This window comes from Arvicanthis niloticus, chromosome 1 (assembly GCF_011762505.2).
Source record: "Arvicanthis niloticus isolate mArvNil1 chromosome 1, mArvNil1.pat.X, whole genome shotgun sequence".
Classification (NCBI taxonomy): Eukaryota; Metazoa; Chordata; class Mammalia; order Rodentia; family Muridae; genus Arvicanthis; species Arvicanthis niloticus.
In genome coordinates this window covers 89,942,871-89,962,829 of record NC_047658.1, presented here as the reverse complement: position 1 = coordinate 89,962,829, position 19,959 = coordinate 89,942,871, and the positions used below count along the sequence as shown (strand labels likewise).

Sequence of the window (19,959 nt, the reverse complement as noted above, 5' to 3'; positions counted from 1 at the left end):
AGAGCTGGCTCCACCCCTTGTCAGCTGTGGCATTAGGTGAGCTAGCCTGGGCAGTGCTGAAGACCTTGTCCCGGTGGTGTGGGTGTGAGAGAGCTGGCTGGCTGACCAACCCAGCTACCACCCAGACCCAGATTCAGGGCTTTGTGTTGATTCATCCCAACACCTCTCTCGCCTATGAGCTGCTGGAACTCATGAAAGGGATGGTGCTGCAGATCCAAAGCTGCAGGGTCTCCATGCCACAGGGCAACAACAGGATAATCAAGAGGAGTCCTGGTGAGGGTCCAGTATTGATGGTGTAGCAGAAGCCAGAGGCCTCAAACCAGACCAGTGACTCATTACAGTGAACATTTTGCAAGTGAAGATGTGTGGACAGAGGGTATACTGTGTGACACACTGTGACATGCTACATCTTCCACAATGTTTTTTTTTTTAATGTTTTATTTTCTTTTTTAATTTTCTTTTGGGGAGCAAAGCTTGTAGGGGCAGAAGGTGGTTATGAAGGAAGTGGGAGATGACTGGGATTTGGGTGCATGCTGTGAAACTCACAAGGAATCAATAAAAAGTTTGGTTTAAAAAAAAAAAAAAAAGAAGTAAAAGGGCTGGAGAGATGACTCAGAAGTTAAGAACATTGACTGTTCTGCCAGAGGTCCTGAGTTCAATTCCCAGCAACCACATGGTGGTTCACAACCATCTGTAATGGGATCTGATGCCCTCTTCAAGTGTGTGTCTGAAGACAGCTGTAGTGTACTCATATAAATAAAAAAATAAATAAATCTTTTTAAAAAGAAGTAAAAAAAAAAAGAATTATTTCCACATAGAAAGATAAGCCCAATTGTTGCCAATTTTCTAATTTCTTTTAGCCTCCCCTGAATCTGAAAGTTCACAAAATTAATATGAAATGTTCCATTTTAAATGTGTATAATGATTTCAGTGCAAAGAAAATCAATGTTAGTGAAGGGCACGTGTCACATGGCAGTATCACTTTATGTTCCTCCCACCTGTAATGGAGTATGTTTAAAATCAGACACGCACACAAGTGGGTTTGCATATATGAATTCAGTTTAATCATACCAATTCTTAAACAAAAAGTTTCCTCCAAGAGACAAGAGTTCACAGTAACTGCAAAGCTTACTCACAACTTTTAAAAATACCGGTCATGCTTAGGTAGCATTCAAAGGAGATAGTAGAGAGTAACTGTAAAAACTTTGACCAGGAACATCAGCATCTGACTTTAAAAATTACAAATACTGAAGCATTTTGGTATCGGACACAGTTAAGTTTTGACACTGTTGGTTCATTGGATGAGTTTCTGGAAGTCTGGAAAATTGTACCTCTATTAGTGGGCAATGCGCTTATTCTAAACTAAACATTTTGAAATGTAGAAAACAAACTAGCAAGCTAATACATACAAAGAAAAGCCCTCTAAGACAAGCTCTCCACATGACGGATGCCAACAGAGGCACCATGAATCCTGGAAGACTGGAATTGGTAACACACATTCAGCCTGAAGCCTTACACACAGGCTCAGCAATGGGCTCTGCATTCACCTACACATTAATGACAAACTCTGGGTTAGTATACGAGAAGCCAGCAAACTCATTTTGGTCCAAGTTCATGATGAAGAGTTTGTCAGTGGGAGTCAGTTCCACAGGCTGCCTGGTGAACTCTTTGTCGAAGTTGGAGGTGTCTCGCTTGTCTCTCTGCCAAATGGAAAGCAAACACATTAAAACAGAAGCAGAAGCAGCAGTAAACATGACCAGGACATGCCAGTTACCGGAAGGCTGAGGAAAGCTCCTGAGTAGTCAGAGAGCCCTGTGCCGACAGCGTTTAGCAGCTGCATGCCTCATGTCAGCTCTCAGCTCATAGTACATGTTGGCTTTGGGGGAGAACACTTGGTGCCACTTTTCTATGAGAAGAATAGATTCATCGATTTAAAAAAAAAAAAAAAAAGAATCGCCCTAAAGAGGTGTTTGTTTGTGGAGGTGAGGGCTATGCTTTGACTTTGAGGTGAGTTACATTGGTAACTATTTCCTCACAGCTAATGCCATAGACTGAGTTAGCTCTTAGATAGAGTATCCTGGAGGAAAACAACTCAGTGGCGACCCCTGTGGCCAGGAGCTGACTTTGTTGGGGGAGAGAGAGAGAGAGAGAGAGAGAGAGAGAGAGAGAGAGAGAGAGAGAGAGAGAGAGAGAGAGAGAGACTCTATACACATTGCTCCAATGGCCATGTAAGGAAGCAGCTCAGTGTTCACTGCAAGAAGCTAAAGACCGTCCACTTCATCCTCATAATGTCAGAGACTCAATGCTGACCATAGCCAGCCTAGCTGGTGCCAGAATTGTCAGAAGATCTGTCTCAGAGTTGGCCAGTCCCTCAGGGTCTACTTAACTCATATTTTAGATTCAGTACCCCCTCCCCCAGAAGATATTGGTGGAAGCTAGGCTTTTAAAAGCTGAACAGAAGAGTAGAACCTGGGTCTTTACTAGCCAGAGAGTCTCTCCAAAGATGTTGGTGGTTGGTATGCTTCCATAAGAAACACATCACAAAGCTTAAAGTAAGATCTATGAAGGCAAGCTTGAAAATGAAACTACTCAGTTCTTGTAGTAGGTAACCTGGCCAGCCAGCCTGCATGACTGACTGCCTGCCTTATTCCCTCCCTCTTTCTCTCCCTTCCTTCCTTTCTTCCTGCCTGCCTGCCTACCTGCCTGCCTATTTACCTGCCCGCCTGACTGCCTGCATGGGTACAGGAACTACTCACTAGTTTGAGGCACGTTCTACCAGAGAATGTGAATGTGGGCGACCTTATGATGTGCTGGCCTCTCCATGGCGTCTGTAAGCCTGTTAGCCCTTCCCAGTCTCACCTCATCTGTCTGGAGAAGGCAAAGCTGATGTCCTTGTCTCCAGTTGTTGGACATATGAGAAAACCAGGACACGGGTCAGTGAAGGGATTTGCCCAAGCCTGTGCAGCGGGTCGGAGATTTATATCCAACCACAGAACAGCTGATTTTTGCGTCATTACAACTGATCTGGCTGGAGAGACAGCCTGGAGACTGTTCAAATAGTGCCTGGGATTCTCTAGTAACAGGTAGGTGCCTGGCTGAAGCCAAGGGAGTGTTACATGAGAGCTTGTTGCCTCATTCACTTTGGTCAATCTTAGTAGGTTTAGCCCCTAACTGAGACTGGCTGATAAGAATTTCCTGTTACTGCTTCTTTCTGGATGCTCCCCTGCGACAGGTACTTCCTCTTGGGGTGTCTGAGTAGGGTTATGGGACTGAGGGAGACAAATCGGCATCAGGAGGTCATCTGAAGAAGGTAGTATGGAAGACGAGGCTAAAGCTACTCGTGAAGCTGTTTCCTATACTGTGGGTCACCTCTTGTGGCGTCCTGTCCTTGCCGGGGTTTTGTGGAAGTTTTCAGGCTTGGGCACTCCATGCTGTTACTTTCTGCATCCAGAGGGAAGCACGGATGCCTTCTGTCTCTTTAATACTGTTGTCTCGTTCCTGATCCTATAAGCCACACGTTTGCACCCTTCTTGGCTTCCGTGCATTTACTGCTCTGGGGAATTTGCATTATTTTTCTCCATTAGGGCAAGTTCATTATCTGTTCCTGTGTTATTGTGTTTCCAATGCTACTGAGCACACAGTAGGCTGTTCATAAGTACTCATCAAATCGATAAAGAAGACTTCATTAAAGGGGCACTTCCTTTCTTTTCCTAATCCCTCAGGCAAATTCCTCTTCACACTGAAGCAAAATGGTAAGTTATTTTCACAGGTCCTAAGGCTTATGTAAATGGAGCCATTATGGAGGGAACTATGGATGAGCAAGGACTGGAAGCTACACGGCTCTCTGTGGACAGGAGAAGGGCAGACCTGGGGGTAGAAGATAGGCAGCTCCTCTTTTGGGGTCTCTTTCTACCCAGCCATCTTTATCTGAGAGCATGTGGAAGAACTTCCCTTCCTACCAACTCCAGCTTTGGAAGCCTTTTTTTATTTGCTGTGCTTCAGTAAGCCATGTGTTCCAAATAAGACTTCCTTTTAATGGGTTTCATTTCATGAGTGGACCATCCCAGGAAAATTCTCCACGATTTTACCAAACAATGCTGGGAGGGAATGGGCTCCTTTGTTGCAACAATTCTTTTGGGAATTGCATCTGAAGCCACATGAGACCAGAAACACCCATCCCACAAAGAGTGTTAGTTTCACTGGCCTGCCTTGGGTCTATCGTGGCCTTATCTTTTTTTAGAGGAGGAGATCAGCAAGAAATATATAAGATTTTAAAAGTGTATTCTTAGATTCAGACACATGATTGGTCATAGTTCACAGCAGCTTTAGTTAGATTTCTTTTAGGTTTTTTCCCTTCAGTTCTCCCAGAAGTAAAATGTGTGTGTGTGTGTGTGTGTGTGTGTGTGTGTGTGTGTGTGTGTGAGAGAGAAAGAGAGAGAGAGAGAGAGAGAGAGAGAGAGAGAGAGAGAGAGAGAGAGAGAGATGGGCTAGAGGGATCAGGATGTGACCAGCCAGGGTCACATGATTCTATCAGCAGTGCTCTAAATGGGAATGGTATTCCCCTGAGGACCTGAGGATAGCTGAGTGATGGATGTACAATGAGAGCTGACACTGAAGACTCAGAGATAAGTCATAAAGCCAGCTAGTTCCCTTCCTCCATAAGAAACAGGCATCTGTTCATGTTGTGGGAGCTTCTGTAGTACGATCAAGTATGGAGCTTGTGTCATTGGCCTTCTAGAAGAGTCCATTCCACCTCTCTCCTTTCCCATGTAGTACATGATTGCTGTAGAAATCTAGGTGGAAAGGATACCTTCAGCTTCAAACTATGGTCTATAGAGAGACTAAGAGGCTGTGAAGACCTCTAGCAGATTTTCTTAATAAGCTCAGAGATTCTAGACAACAGGACGCTTTCAATTACTTGTTTTATGGGCATCTTTCCCACAGATGGTACGCTGGGGAAAGAGGGAGAAGGGGATGGACTACATCTTTATTATTTCTCACCAGGATCCTGGCACCTAGCCTGGCACACAGTTGGTGATCAATAAATGCTACTTGAATGGATGGAGGATGCATAAGTGGATGAATGTAAAAATAAATTATTTCTGTTTTGGATAAAATTTTAAAATACTTCATAGAGATCTTATGTGATGAAAACTGTTTCTTGGCTTCCTCTGATCTAGAACACTGGTGGAAGAGGAAGCGGTGGGAGGTCTGATTCATGATCCATTACTTCCACAGAAGCTTCTCTGACCCACCCTCCTCAAGCTATGCTAAGAGAACAGACACTTTGGCTTGAGTATCTATTTCTGACAACTAAGGACCTTAAAACATAATGGTAAGAATCTGAAAATGTAGAGCGTAGTGTATATATTTACATATATACTATTATCTATCTATCTATCTATCTATCTATCTATCTATTTATCTATCTATCCATATTCATCCATCCATCCATCTATCCATCCTTACTTCCTACACTGTTTTCTAAGGTTGTCTCTGATCACTTGCCAATGGCCCAAGGTTTCTCTGTTTTTTATTCTGAGCAAATGTCCAAGGCCTGGCGACCCATTGACGAGATGAAAGACCCTACATAACTTGCCTGGGAGTAGGCACGTGGCTCAGAGATATTTCTTTTTTACAGAACAGAGTTCTGTGTCATTGGTCAAGATACTTGTGTTTGTATCACCACTGACCAACCAAGTGGGAAGTAACTTCTACTCTTCAGATGCCAGTTGCCCCAATAACAGAGTGAGGAGTGGGGCTGCCCTGGTCTCTCTTGGTAGCTAACATTGTACGATTGTCAGTTAGGACAACAAGCTTGCTTCACATGATCTAAGTAGGACATGCCCCAAGCTTAAAGGTGAGTTGCTGAGAGGCCAGGAAAGAATGAAGTATAAGGGTCTTTGCCTCAGAAGAACCCCAAGGCATAATCTTCTTAAAGATGAGGAGGTATACTTCAAGGACACTGGTCCTTTGGAAGTTTCCGTGTGATCTCTCAAAAGCACTGGAGGACCCAGACATCTTTTGGCCTGTGATAAGAATTCTCCTCAAGACTGCATGTGAGGAGCAGGGTGCTAAGATGTAGGCAAGGGTAAGGGGCCACCTGCTGTGCCCATCTGTTCAGGGAGAAATGAAATCTCTCCTGTTCCAAGGGCTCCCTTGGACTTCTGGGAGCTCATTGAGTTGCTTGCTCAAGGATGCTAAAGTCTGTAAGAGTGGTGATTCTGATGAGAAGCTTAAGAGCCTTGGGGATGTTCCTAGCTTGATTCTGATGGGAATGTTGTCTCTGAAGTCTGATGATGTGGGAAGCTCCAGCCTGTCTATCCCACCCCATTTCAGGACATCAGGCATCCCTGAATAGTCTCCAGGCCCTACTCTCTGGCTGGTTAATGCTGAGGCTATTAAAGATCCAGCTTTAGCCCCTTTCTCCTGAGTCCCTTCTTTAGACCCCACTCTGTAGTATGGGTCCTCCTTGTTCAAAGGGAACCGTTTTCTTTGAAATAGAATTTCTTCTTTTCTTTCTTTCTTTCTTTCTTTCTTTCTTTCTTTCTTTCTTTCTTTGCATTGTATCTTGACGCTAGGAGAAAAATATCAGAACAGGTACCGAAGTGCAAATAAACATTCCCACAAACATCTTGCAAAATGACATCAAACTGAAGAATTCACCCGTCATGGTTTGGAGAGATGGTGTCTTTCTCATAGCACACAATTAGTTCTCCAATACCAGTGGTATATCTAAACAAATCCCCTCCCCATGGGCATAAGTCTGCTGGGTTCCATAGCCATCTTCTTGGTTCAACAAAGCAGGCCATTATGGTTAATAACATCTGGACACAGATCTTAAAGCATGTGTAAAAAAGTGCGTGTTTTTTTATTTTTCTTTATTTTTTTTTTTTTTTTTTTTTTTTTTTTTTTGCATTTCAATGATGACAGAAATAAAAAAGCAAGTAACATTTGAAATGTAATGTAGAATCAGGGTCCTTTGGGACCTTGCTAGAGTGACCATGTGGTTCCAGGAACAGTGCCAAATGTCATTCTTGAGTAGTTTGGGAGATGAGGGTACCGCTATCAGACATACAGTGTTAGACACTACTGCAAGGTGACAGCACCCAAGCTGGTTGCCTTCTGACCCTGGAAGTGCTTTTAGATAAAAACTTGTCTAAAAGCGCATTCCTTTTTTTTTTTTTTTTTTTTTTTTCAGGACTTAGATAATCTTCTTAACACCGAGTTAAAAAAAATAAAAATAAAATTTTATTTTTAGCATGTTCTTTTCAAAGCTCTGCTGCCTCCAGAACAGGCAGTGTGGAGGGATTCCCTCTAGGGCAAAGCAGCCATAGACTTGGATTCAAGCCAAGCTCCCAGCCTGGAAAGTGGAAGGATATTGCTAGCATTTGGTTCATCTATCCATTTTGTAGGGGGGATGTAGACTGGAGGGTTGGGGTAAAGACGGCAGTGCAGAGGACCAGGGAGAAAAGCAAGCATTTTCTCTCCCCTGGGGGCCTGTGAGCAAACATGCTAGTGACACACATAGTAGGACTGTGAGCGTGTCTCAATTATGCAGCGCTTTCTACATGCCTCCTGCATAATTCCCTCTCCTTGAGACGCTCCAAACTACTTGAGGACATTTGGGTTCTGAAACATGGCCACTCTAGCCTCATCAGAAAAGAAAACACAGATGTAACTTGGCAATGAAAAAGAAAAAATGTCACCATGATAGCTGTTGCGCTTGAATGACAGAAATGAAGGACGGAGGTCTACAGATCTACTTAGCTCTTGACTTCAGGTTTTAAAAATTCAGAGTTAACAAAGGAAAATCCTTCGAATTCTGATTGGTCAATATTCCTGATGACTTCCTGGTCAGGAGGTGTTAGGACTGGTGGATGGCGGGTGAAAAACCGGTCGAAGTTTTCAGCGTTTCGCCCACACTATGAGAGGGGGAGAAAAGAACTTGTGGTGGGTGGGAAAAAACAAAACAAAACAAAACCAAACCAAAAGCCAAAAGCCAAAATAAAACAGAACTGAACAGAACCGGGTGTGGTTTTTCTCCAATCCCTTCCCTTCCAGAAATGCAGAGAGGCTGGTTTTAATGATCTGCAATGAGAGCAATGTAAAATGCAAAACTCTCATGACCTTTGTTACCTGACCTTGGGCTCCCAACCTTTGGGTGCTGAAGCTCTCAGGTCACTCCTGGTTTCCTTTTGGGAAGTCAGGAAATGTATGCCAAAGGCATGAGGAGGTGGGGCTAGCATGTGGCATGTCCCCACCGTGTCACCCCCCCACCCCCATGAGCCAGACAAGGCCATCTGTTGAAAGACATGGGATTAAGGTACTTCCCCATCTTTAATGGGTGTCAGATGTCAAATAATGACCCATCCATACATCACCGGGCGAGAGTTCAATAGTTATAGCAGCAGATCCCTTAAAGTGCCATCCTGCTGCTCTTGATCAGGAACCATAGGTGCTTCTAGCTCAACAGAATATAGTTTTCAAACATCAGCCAATGGAGGAAGAACCCAAACATAAGATATCAGTGTGACCACAAAGTCCCAGATAGCTAGATTAATCATTGACCCTTAATTACAAGGTTCCAGATGGCAAAATCAATCGCTCTCCAAAGAGGAAGACCTGGTACAGGAGGAAATTAACATTCACATGCTAAACTCCTACCTAAGAGGAGGAGTTATGACCTCGAATGCTTGCTCTTGTTGCTTCCCAGCATAGCTATGTGCACAGACACCCTCAGGATTCTTGCATCTACAGGAGGGGTTATGGCTTGAATGTGCAGTGTCTGCCATATGTGTGAGGGTTCAGACACTGGCTCCTCAGCTGATGATGCTGTTTTGGAACATTATGATATGCTTAGGATGTGGAGCTTTGCTGGAGGAAGTGAGTTACTAGATGCAAGCTTTGAGGTGTCATACTCTGGCCATACTTCCTGCGTGCTCACTGCTTCCAGGCTGCTGATGCAATGCGACCAGCCACCTCACACTCCTGCTGCTTATTAGGTATTTGATCACGACGATGAGGAAAGTAAGTTATGCAAGGCAACATCAACCTGTAGGAGGAGCTAAGGTAGGAGGAGTAAAGAGAGGAAGAGGAGGAGGAAGGAGAGGAAGATGAGAAGGAAGAGGAGGAACTAGGAGAGAGACGGAGAACGAGAAAGGGGGACATGGAGGCTGATGTTCGAGTGTCTCCCTCAGTCAAAGGTAATTGGTATATGCAGGTTGGGTATTGGGTTACACCTCTGATTGAGTGGGCATCATGTTATTGATCATTACCAAATATATAAATCTTTGGCTGCGGGAGACACGTGAACATCTGCCTCCATGCCCCCCCATCTCTCCCATCTCTCCTAGCTCCCCCTCTTCCTTCTCCTCTTTCTCTCCTTACTCCTCCTACCTTAGCTCCTCCTACATCGACCTAATGCTATTACAGTACCAGTCATAACAATGGTGGGTGATCTGTATTGTGTGTTTGCCACAGCTGGGCACCTGGCAGAAGACTTCACCCAAATTAACTCATTTAACCCTTTCAATGGCCTTATGGGGTATATCATTGCTATGGCTTTATTGATTGTGGAGTTATATGTTTGAGTGATGGGTCTCCAGCTGCAGATGAGGTTATAGAAAATTTGGGATTGTGGCTTAGTGAATGGAAGTGGGTCACTGGGGGCAGGCCTTGAAAATGATATCCACTTCAGCTTAGGTCTCTGCCTCCAGCCCACCATGATGTGAGCACTGCTGCCGTCATGTCTTCCACATCAAGGTGAACCAATATCCTCAGAAACTGTGGATCCAAACTGCACCCATTAGGGATTTTTCATAGTTTCCAAAAAAATTAATTAATGCAAATATTATTTCCCACTTTATAGACAAGGAAACTAAGGTCAGGAAATCATCTGCTGAAGAGCAAACCACTAGCAATCACCACGATGCAGGAGGTGGAGTTGGATCCACCGACTATCAGAGCCAGGGTCTCTGCCTCCACGTTTACAAACGCAGCTGATGGGAAGTGGTAGACTGAAAAGTGCAGTGGGGTGGGAGTGTGAGTGAAATCTTGGTGCTGGGGTCTCAGCTTTGATTGACAGAGAATGTGGTTCTCTCAACAGCAGGGACAGGATGTGGGAAAACTCAGAGAGATGGTGACTTCCATTTTGAGATATCATGGTTTTGAGAGGCTAGTGCCCGTCTAGCTGAAAACAAGGGGAAGTCAAGAGTTGTAGGGCTCGGGCGAGACCTTGAAAAAGAGCCTTTCAAACTGTCACACTGAGGGAGGCAGGGTGGATAATAACAAGAATGACCACCTGCCACTTCCCATGTAGTTGACAAGACGGGGAGAGAGAGCACCTCGGATATGCTAAGGACTGAGAGAAGCCATGGGCACATGCATTGTCCTATTGGAAATACCTCTAAAAAGTCGGGCAGGAAAGTTTGCTGCAAAGGAGCCATCGAATTTGGCCTCTGAGCGTGCACAGAAGGGACACCAGGGACTGCCACTGAGCTCCTGTCACCAGGAGAGTAAAGTGTCTCCCTAGAGCCTCAGTAAAAGGGATGGAACAGGCACTCTCGGGAAGCCACGGCTGCTCCCTGAACAGAAGAGAACTCCGGGTTCTGTGTCCTACAACAAGGATCAGAAGCTTGACCTCTTATTGCTCATTGGCTGTACAACTCTGAGGACATTTCCTCTTGTATAACACAGGGATAACTGTGGGTCTTCTCATGTGGGGTTGTGATGAACATGAAGTGACGTGTGTGACAATGGCCTGGAACTGTTTGTTGTTTCCTTTGTGAAGCGTCACCCACAGTGCATGCTTCTGACAGGGGTTAGTTCTGAGCTATCAAATCCTGAAGACACAGACTTTAAATCTCTTGTTGAGCTTACAGAAATATTTGTGAGACTGGAAAGATGACTCAGTTGGTAAAGAGGCTGTCACTCAAGAATGAGGGTCTGAGTGCTATACTCAAGCACCTACATAAAATTTCAGGCACAGTGGAGGGTGGCTGTCATCTCAGCTCTAGCAAGGTGAAGACAGAAGGATTCTTGGGGCTTGCTGGCCAGCCTGCTTCAACAAATAGAATGGGAAGCAGTTCAGGAAGACACCCTGCTAGATCAACCTTTGACCTCTATATGCACATGCATACATGCACACATGTGCACCAAAGCACAGACACTATAACACACACACACACACACACACACACACACACACACACACACCACTAGTGCATATCAACTTTAATAGAAGAATAATATCACCATTGTTCAAGTGTACCTTGCATTCACTCTGCTATGGGAAATTTAAAGGCCCAAACTTGATAAAGATAAGAGTACTCCAAGAGTACTTTCAGATGATACAAAGATAGAAACATAAGATAGTTGCAGGAAAAAAAGTTTAAATAAATGTACTTATGATTTGAGAGCGAAAAAGACATTTCCAAAGGGTCAAAACAAGGAAGCAACAAAGAAAATTCTGTCTAATGATGATAAAAACTGAAAAATGTATGTGTAGTTAAAAGAAAGAAAGAACCCAAATAAGCCTAAAGGCTAATAGCAAACCAGATAAAATGTATTTGTGATGCTTTCTACAAAAGGGGCTTTAACTTGTAAATATGAGTTATAAGTTAAGTGATTCTGTGCTAGGAAGGAAAAGACAGCCCAAAGGAAAATTATATAAAGGCAAAAATTAATATTCTTTCTTTTTCTTTTAGGCTCAAAGAATTGAACTTAGGGTTTCAGATACACAAGAGGAGCACTGTACAACTGATATAAATTTATAGCTTGAGAAATTTATTTTTGTAAAGACTTATATTTGTTTTAAATTAGGTGCATGAGTGGTAGGTATGTGCACTTAAGTGCAGGTACCTAGTGGGGCCAGAAGAGGGAGTCAGATCTCTCGGGGCTGGCAGCATGGGCTACCTCATGTGCACACTGGAACAGAACTTGGGTCTTCTGTAAGAGCAACACTGAGCTCTCAACCACTAAACTAGCTTTCTAGCCACCCTGAGAAAACTACTTTTTTATTGATCATTTTATTTATTTATATTTCAAATGTTATCTCCCTTCCCAGTTTCCCCTCCACAAGCCCCCTATCCCCTCTTAGATCCCCCAGACTCTATGAGGGCACTCCCCCACCCACCCACTCCTGCCTCAGTGGTCTAGTGTTCTCCTATCCTGGGTCATCAAGTCTCCACGGGACCAAGGGGCTCCCTTCCCAGTGATGCCTGATAAGGCAATCCTCTGCTACATATCCAGCTGGAGCCATAGGTACCCCCATGTACTCTTTGGAGGTGGTTTAGTTCCTGGGAGCTTTAGGGGATCTGATTAGTTAATATTGTTGTTCTTCCTATGAGGTTGCAAACCCCTTCAGTTCCTACGGTCCTTGCCCTAACTTCCCCATTGGGGTCCCCATGCTCAGTCCAGTGTTTGGCTGTGTACATCCATATCTGTATTGATCCTGCTCTGGCAGAGCCTCTCAGGAGACAGCTATACTGGGCTCCTGTCAGTAAGCACTTCTTGGCCTCAGCAATAGTGTCTGGGTTTGGTGTTAGCATATGGGATGGATCCCTAGGTGGGGCAGTCTCTGGAGAGCCTTTCCTTCAATTTCTGCACCACTCTTTGTCTCTGCATTTCCTTTTGACAGGAGGAATTCTGGATTAATATTTTTGAGGTGGGTGGGTGGCCCCATCCCTCAACTGGGGGATGTGCTAGCCACTGGATATTGTCTCTTACAGGTTCTATCCCCCCTTTGTTGGGTATTTTGGCTAAAATCCTCCATGTTGGGCTCTGGGAACCTGTTGGGTCCCTGGCATCTGGGACTATCTAGTGGCTACTCCCACTTCCTCCTCCCCCAATGCTACACACCTACTTTCAAATTCCTGACCCTCTGTAATTCTACCTCATTTCCTCCCATATCTGAACTGGCCCCCCATTTTTGCATCCCCCCTCCCTTCTCCCTCCCAGATTCTCCTCTCCCTCTATTTCCCAGAAATTATTCTCTTGCCCCTTCTGAGTAGAACTGTAGCATCCACACTTTGGTGTGATCTTCTTTCTTCTTGGGTTTCATATGGTCTGTGAGTTGTATCATGGGTATTCTGAGCTTCTTTTTGGATAATATCCACTTATCAGTGAGTACATACCATGTGTGTCCTTTTGTGACTGGGTTACTATTTTAAAGAGTCAAAATACACAAAAGGTGCTCAAATGTCATTCACAATTAAGGAAATGGCCTTTGAGCATGTGCTTAGTGAAGCAAGAAAGGAGCAGTGTCAGTTGGATGTCTCAGAAAAACAATAAAGCATCGAAGGCAGAGGCAGTGTATGTGCAAATGTTCTGAAGCAGGGATGTGCTTGCCACCATTCTCAGTGATGACAGAATGGGAGCAGAGTGACCAAGGGTAGGAGGGACAGGAGAGGTCACAGAGAGGGACAGCATGATCCTCATGACCATGCAAGGTCAGTGGATTTCCATTTCAGCTTGGTAAGCTCTAAGTGACATGATGGCTGTGTTTAAATCAGGTTGCTGGTGTTGTCTACAAAGGCTGTATGTGACAGGGGTGACACTGGAAACAACCCAGGTAGGAGACTGTTGCAACAGCTGGCTGAGAAAGGATGGAAACTTGGAGGACGGGAGCTGTTGAGGAAGATGCATTTGGACTTGGCTGTAACTCATTTGCATTTACTGTTGACAGGATCTGAAGGAGGAGACAAAGAGGAGCTGGTGGCTTTGAGTCTCTGACTTTAGCTGGAGAGTGAGGACCACTAAGGGCTGGACACATTTGCAGAGAGTCCTTGCTTTTTCTCATGGTAAATGGGAGATTACAATGTCGATGCCAAGGGGGGTGGGTGCAGTGTGGAATGAAGGTGTTTGGGGGCTAGATTGGCACCAGGTACACTGAATGAGAACAACTATGGTTGTCCAGAGGGAAGAAAGAGTAGGCAGGATCGTGTGCAAATGGACCAAGTTGAGAGGGCCCACTGATGGAAGATGGTGTGTCATAAAGGATTTTGGCTGCTGTTTTCCTTTGGCTTGGATGTGAAGACCCAAAGGAGCCAACACCGGAAGCCTATTTAGCTGAGACACCTAGACTCTTCAGGAACTGTTTTTCTTAAAAACCATCCACTTCCCATCCCCACTAGGAGGAAGGCTGCTGATTTGCAGGGCTCCCCAGAGGCTGTGAAAGAGCCAAGAAACAGCTTCCAGCAGTTCTGCACCCCCTCACCCCACCCCTTCCTAGAACAATGAAATCTTTAAGTGAGATAGCACAGAGGAGATGCTGGAGGCAGGGGTTAAGCAAGGGGGCAAAGCTGCTGCAGAGCGTGATTTCCCTGCTAATAAGCAGCTTACGGGGCTGGCAGATTACAGCCTCCCTGTTAAGTGTTTCTATGTTTTTCAAACGGAGCTGTCACTGTCCATTAGTTTCAGGGGCGCTCCCTAAATGGAGACGTCAGCCCTTGGGAGGCAGAGCCTGGGATCTATTCTACGCCTGCTGTGTCTTTGGAGAGAATGGGCAGCTCGGTGGCTGAGATCTAATTATCAGTGTAGTCTGGACCACACCTGCCTCCCTGACTATCCAGGGTAGATACTCAAGCCTCGTTTAGTTACTGGCAGGGAATTCAATCTCCTTGTCTTGAGGGTACACCAGAGGGGCTGCTGTCACAGGGAGAGGGGATGAAGCCAACTAGTGTATTTAAACCACAGGCACCTAACCCAGGGGCAGAGTGAGCAGCTTTGCCTGATGGGACCGTGCTCACTTGTGGATCTACAAGCCTAGATAGAAAAGCTGATCTCTGAGCTGTTATATAGGAGCCGAGCCCATCCCTTTCTGGTTTCTGTTTCATCAGGTTGTCAACAGCTCTGAGTGTGGCTCCTGTGTGTGGGGCTAGAGTGTTGTTCAGCAGTAAAGCACGCACTGCTCATGCAAAGAAGCCTGGGCTCCATCCCAGACACGATGAAAACAAATGGTTATGGTATTTGTTCGGTTATACCCATCATAAGGATCATTCAAACTGCCAAGACACAATAGAACCCAGGTCCTTATCCCAGGAGCCGCTTGCAAAGACCCCTGAGGGGCCCGAAACGGTAGATGGCATCACCAAACCTTCTAGAAATGCTTTTGTCATTAACTTCTAAATTAGATATAATGAAAAATTAATGAGTAACAATAAAACAGATTATAACGATATGTTTGCATTGAAAGTTTTCCCCCCTGATATTCTCATGGTTTTGGATACAGTTGTCAACATGGAACAAAAGAAAACCATGAATCATGGGAACACTCTAGGCCTTTTTCTTGCTTTATTTCAAATGCCTCCCACTGCCCAAATTCCACACTCCTTTTGTTTGTCTGTTTTGTTTTTGAAACAGGGTCTCACTGTGTAGCCCTGTTTGGCCTGGCATTCTGTAGACTGGGCTAGCCTTGAACTCACAGAGATCTGCCTGCCTCTGCCTTCTAAGTGCTGGGATTGAAGGTGTGCACTACCATACCTGGCCTCAAAGTCCACACTCTTTAGAATGGTTTTCTACAAGAGACTTCCCAGTCTTCTGGTCCATTGCCCCTGTGCTGTTACCCTTCAGCCTGTACCATACTAGAGCTAAACTGGGTTATTTCTGTTCCTAGGATGCTCACATGAACCTCTCATCACCACCTTCGTCCAGGATGATTCCTCTACCAAAAACCTGTGCCTCCCACCAGTCTCACCTCACTGAACTGCATACTGTTTTCTACATATCCTGCCTCCTGAAGGGAGTCACTTTCTGGAAGGCATATCCTTGTCACCTCTATGTTCCTACAGTGCATGTGGACACAGGATGTTAACCCAAGAATCATTACAGTGAGAAGAAAAAGAGGAAGAGGAAGAGGAGTAGGTGGAGGTGGAGGAGGAAGAGAAGGAGAAGAAGGAGGAGAAGAGGAGAAAGAGGAGAAGAGGAGGAAGAGGAAGAGGAAGAGAAGGGGAGGAAGGGGAAAAGGGAAAGAATCTTCTACTAGCTAATAGGGGAAACAGTTAAATAAATAATGACACATCTGTTTGATGTATCACCATGCAAAAATCTTTGAAAATTTAAAGTACATGTAGAAGAATATCTCACAGCATCATGTTCTATATAATCTCTAAAAGCACATAATACACCTTTGTTTTCTATAGATTGCAGTGTGCGTGAAAATCACAAGTTTGTTTGAAGCAGGGTCTCCTTATTGCTGCCTCCTGTGTATCTCAGACTCCAAACTGGCTGCCCCGAGCATTCTGGGGGTTTCCTGTCTCTAGCTACCTCCTCTAGCTTTACAGGGACTCTGTGACCCCAAAGTCTAGCCCTTAGCTGTCCTAGACGTGTCACCCACTGAACCATCTCTCTAGCCTGAGAAAGGTTATCCATGTTTGTTTTGTTTTTATTTTCTTTTTTGTCTGTCTGTTCGTCAGTCTGTCTGTTTCTCAAGACAGGGTTTCTCTTTGTAGCCCTTGCTGGAACTTGTTCTGTAGACCAGGCTAACCTTAAACTCAGAGATCCACCTGCCTCTGCCTCCTGAGTGCTGGGATTGAATGCAGGTGCTGCCACCACCCGGCTTGTTTTTTGTTTTCTTAATTTTAATGTAAAAATAGCATGGTCTGTTCTGTTTTCCTCCAAGTAGGTTTAAATGCCACCTCCTCAGAGAAGCTGTTCTCTGTCTCCGCCAAATCAGGTAGCTCATGTATCATCATCTCTTGATAGTCACCACCAGGACATCCTGTTCTGTGTGATCAGCAAGACGCAGTGTCATTGGCCCCACATGTTCATCCGTTTATTCCATTATTTCACCATTTCCTCCATTCTGAGCTAGTACATAAGATCCATGAAGGCACACTCTCTTTTTGTTGTTGTTCAACACTTCATCTCCAAGGCTCAGAAAAGGTACTCGGGACTACTGAATGGACCCACAATGGTCTGTTCTGTGCTTATGGTGAACCAGGTGTGGTGCAGAGCACCTCCGAGCACCCTGTCTCTTTCATCCACTGATAGCTCCATGAAGTGCTCGTTGTACCGTATGGGAATGGGTTAACAGGGTGTAACTGTCTGGTTTGATCCCACAGGTGACAGGTTCAGCTCCTTCTACCAGTCATCCCCCTTTGTAAAAAACAAACTTTTAAAAAGCACCAAGAGAAACAAAATCGAGTGCAATTCTATGACCCTGACCTCCCCTCACCCCGCCCCCCCCATGTGTAGCATGCACATGTATGTGTATTTGTTAGTGGGTTACACATACCTGTGGGGTTGCACACTATGTATGTACATGGAGAGGTAAGAAGAGGATTTTTGGTGTTGTCCTAGTCCCTTGAGACAAGGTTTGTTTCTGAACCTGAAGCTTGTCATTAGTTTGGGTAGCCTGGCCAGCAGCTAGCAGTCAGGATCTGCCTGACTCCCCTTTTCCAACATTGGGAGTATAGGCATGAGAGACATTAATATGACCCTAATGGTGAATCTTGTTAAACTGGCTTTTATATGGGTGCCACTGATCCTAACTCGGGTCCCCAGGTCCTTAGTCTAAGCCACTGTGCCATTTCCCAGGCTCCAGACTCTAATCTCTCATTAAGTGACTGCTTTGGCTGTATTCTGGGTGTCTGGGTAAAGAACTGATGGGTGCTTTTTATTCCCTAAGCAGGTTTAGAATCGTTATTTTTAATGTGCTTTTAAAAAAAAACTAGATGAAATGCACAGTAAACATTTTCCATGTCGGCAAAGTCTCTTGTTCTCTCCCGTATTCCTTAGCCATTCATCCTAAGTTCACAGCACTGCTCGAAATAAACTCTCAGCATTCCTATCCTCTCTATTTATCTGACTTTAAAGATCTGATTCCCACCAATCTGTGAGATAGGCAGGAAAAAGATTATCTCCCCTCAACAAGAAAATTGAAAAGTTGACAATGTATGTGGGGTCTCTCGAAATAAATCAGGAGAGACAAGATCCAGAGATTCTTTGGTTCTGTTACAGGCTTCCTATAGCACCTCACTGTCCCAGAGAATGCACACAGCATGGCTTTGTTAGCTGAGATGACCTGAGAACCAACCCTAGCTTCACCATTCCATGGACATGATCTGCAAGTTAGTTAAATTCCCAACATTCACTTGTTCTAGATGGATCTACCTCATATGTGAAGTGACCGGAGGTGGGGGGTGGGGGATGCTACAGACTCTGGATTGAAGACTTCATTTTTAATGATGCTATCGTATTATGATCATTAACAAGATTCACTGTTAGGGTCATGCTACTTATTAAGGTTGACCATTATTCATTCTTGTGAAGTTTATTACCAAGCTTAAAAGGAAGCTTTGTACTTGAAAGTTGTATATAAGTTCAAATGAAGATGGAGGTTGGATGTGACTTCATGTATAAAACACAAAGACTCGTTTTGTTTTGAAGCTAGGTAGCAAAATGAAATAGTTATTATGCCTGTCAGAATGAGGTAGTTGGGCCTGCCCTCGACATTCTTCTGTTGATTAATTCTTTAGAATCTTAATAATTGTTTTCCCAAATTCTAAGAAGATGAAACAGAAAACTTGTTAAGAAAAAAAAAGAAAGTGTAATCAAAACGCTAGAATAAATGTCGCTGCCATTGTTTTTATGTGCATCCAATATTTAGCACAGCAACCAACAGCAGAGGACTATTGACTCTGTTCTGGATGGTGGGCATACAGGATGGGCTCTGGTTAGTGTGAGTCTCAGAAGCTCTGCCACAACCCACCCAATGCAAAAGATTCCACTCCGGTTAGTCAAGAGCATAGTAAAAATCTGCCACTTAAACCCTGAGGTCCAAGCCTGGTGAGGTGTGGGGGTCTGTAAGGTATGGAAGAGCCTGTGAGGTATGGGGGTATTCTGTGGTATATGGGGAGGCTGTGAGGTATAGAGAGTTTTGAGGTATGGAGACTGTGAGGAATGGAAGGACTATAGGTATAAAGAGGCTGTGATGTATGGGGTGTGAAGTTTGGGGGGCAGGGCTGTGAACTACAAAGGTACTGTGCAGTATGACAGTACTGTGAGGTACGTGGATATGAAGACTGGGGCCTGTGAAGGCTGAGGGGCTTGAGGTATGGGGCAGTGAGGTATGAGAGGGCACTATGTGGCATGGGGGCTGTGAGGTGTAAGGTACTTTGAGGTATGGGACCTATGAGGTATGCAGGGGAGGCAAGGGGAGGCTGTGAGGTACAGGAAGGTGCAAGCAGGACCTAGGGCTTCAGTTAGAGATTAGTGCAAAAGATGTATGCTCAGACAAGAAGGATACATTTCCAGTCCCAGCGAGAGTCAGTCACTTGGAAAGACATTTCCAGCAGGTAACATGCCACTTCTGAGTCGTTCTGGAAATGGACTTAGGAAGGGAGCTACTTTGAGGTTGTTTTAAACAATATGCACTTTGTAAATAAATAACAAATGGGCTTTGTTGTTTCCCTTTCTAGGTCATGGGAAGATCTTAATTCTCCAAATTCTACTGTCATTGTATATAGCTTCTCATAGAGTTGGAGCTTTTGCGAGGAGTAGTTGGGGAGACGGGAAACCCAGTAAACACTGTTTCATAAAAGCAGGAAGAGGAACTTTAAAAAGAGGAGACCTACGGGGTAGATAAGTTGCTAAAGTGCTTGCTAGGCAAGCATTAGGACCTGAATTCAATCCCCAGAATCCATGTAAAAAGCCTGGCACAGTCGCACACACTTGTAATGCAGTACTGGAGACAGGCACATTGCTGGGGCTCACTAGCCAGCCTGCCTATGCTAATAAGGTAAGCTCCAGGCCAGTGAGAGACACCCCCCAAAACCAAGTAAATATAAATAAACAAACAACAAATGGATGGACAGAGCCTGAGGAATGACACCTACGTTCTACAGACTCCATGCACGCATGCGTTCACACACATACACGCACCAGTGTGTAAGTACACACACACACACACACACACACACACACACACACACACACACACACACACACACGGAGGAG

At 44.7% G+C, this 19,959-nt stretch overlaps 1 protein-coding gene across 3 annotated transcripts in view; it reads right to left on the bottom strand.

Annotated features, from left to right (window-relative positions):
* Positions 1 to 1,041: 1,041 nt before the first annotated feature.
* The window catches only part of Prkcb (protein kinase C beta), a 327,890-nt gene continuing 308,972 nt past the window's right edge, over positions 1,042 to 19,959 (bottom strand). For 2 of the 3 annotated variants that reach the window (XM_076942168.1, XM_076942174.1), the window contains one exon: positions 7,210 to 7,925. In XM_076942168.1, coding sequence (XP_076798283.1) covers positions 7,767 to 7,925 — 159 coding nt within the window. In that variant the 3' untranslated portion in view covers positions 7,210 to 7,766. Of the gene's footprint in view, positions 1,701 to 7,209; positions 7,926 to 19,959 lie in introns of those variants that run through there. The other variant, XM_076942171.1, reaches the window with a different exon arrangement.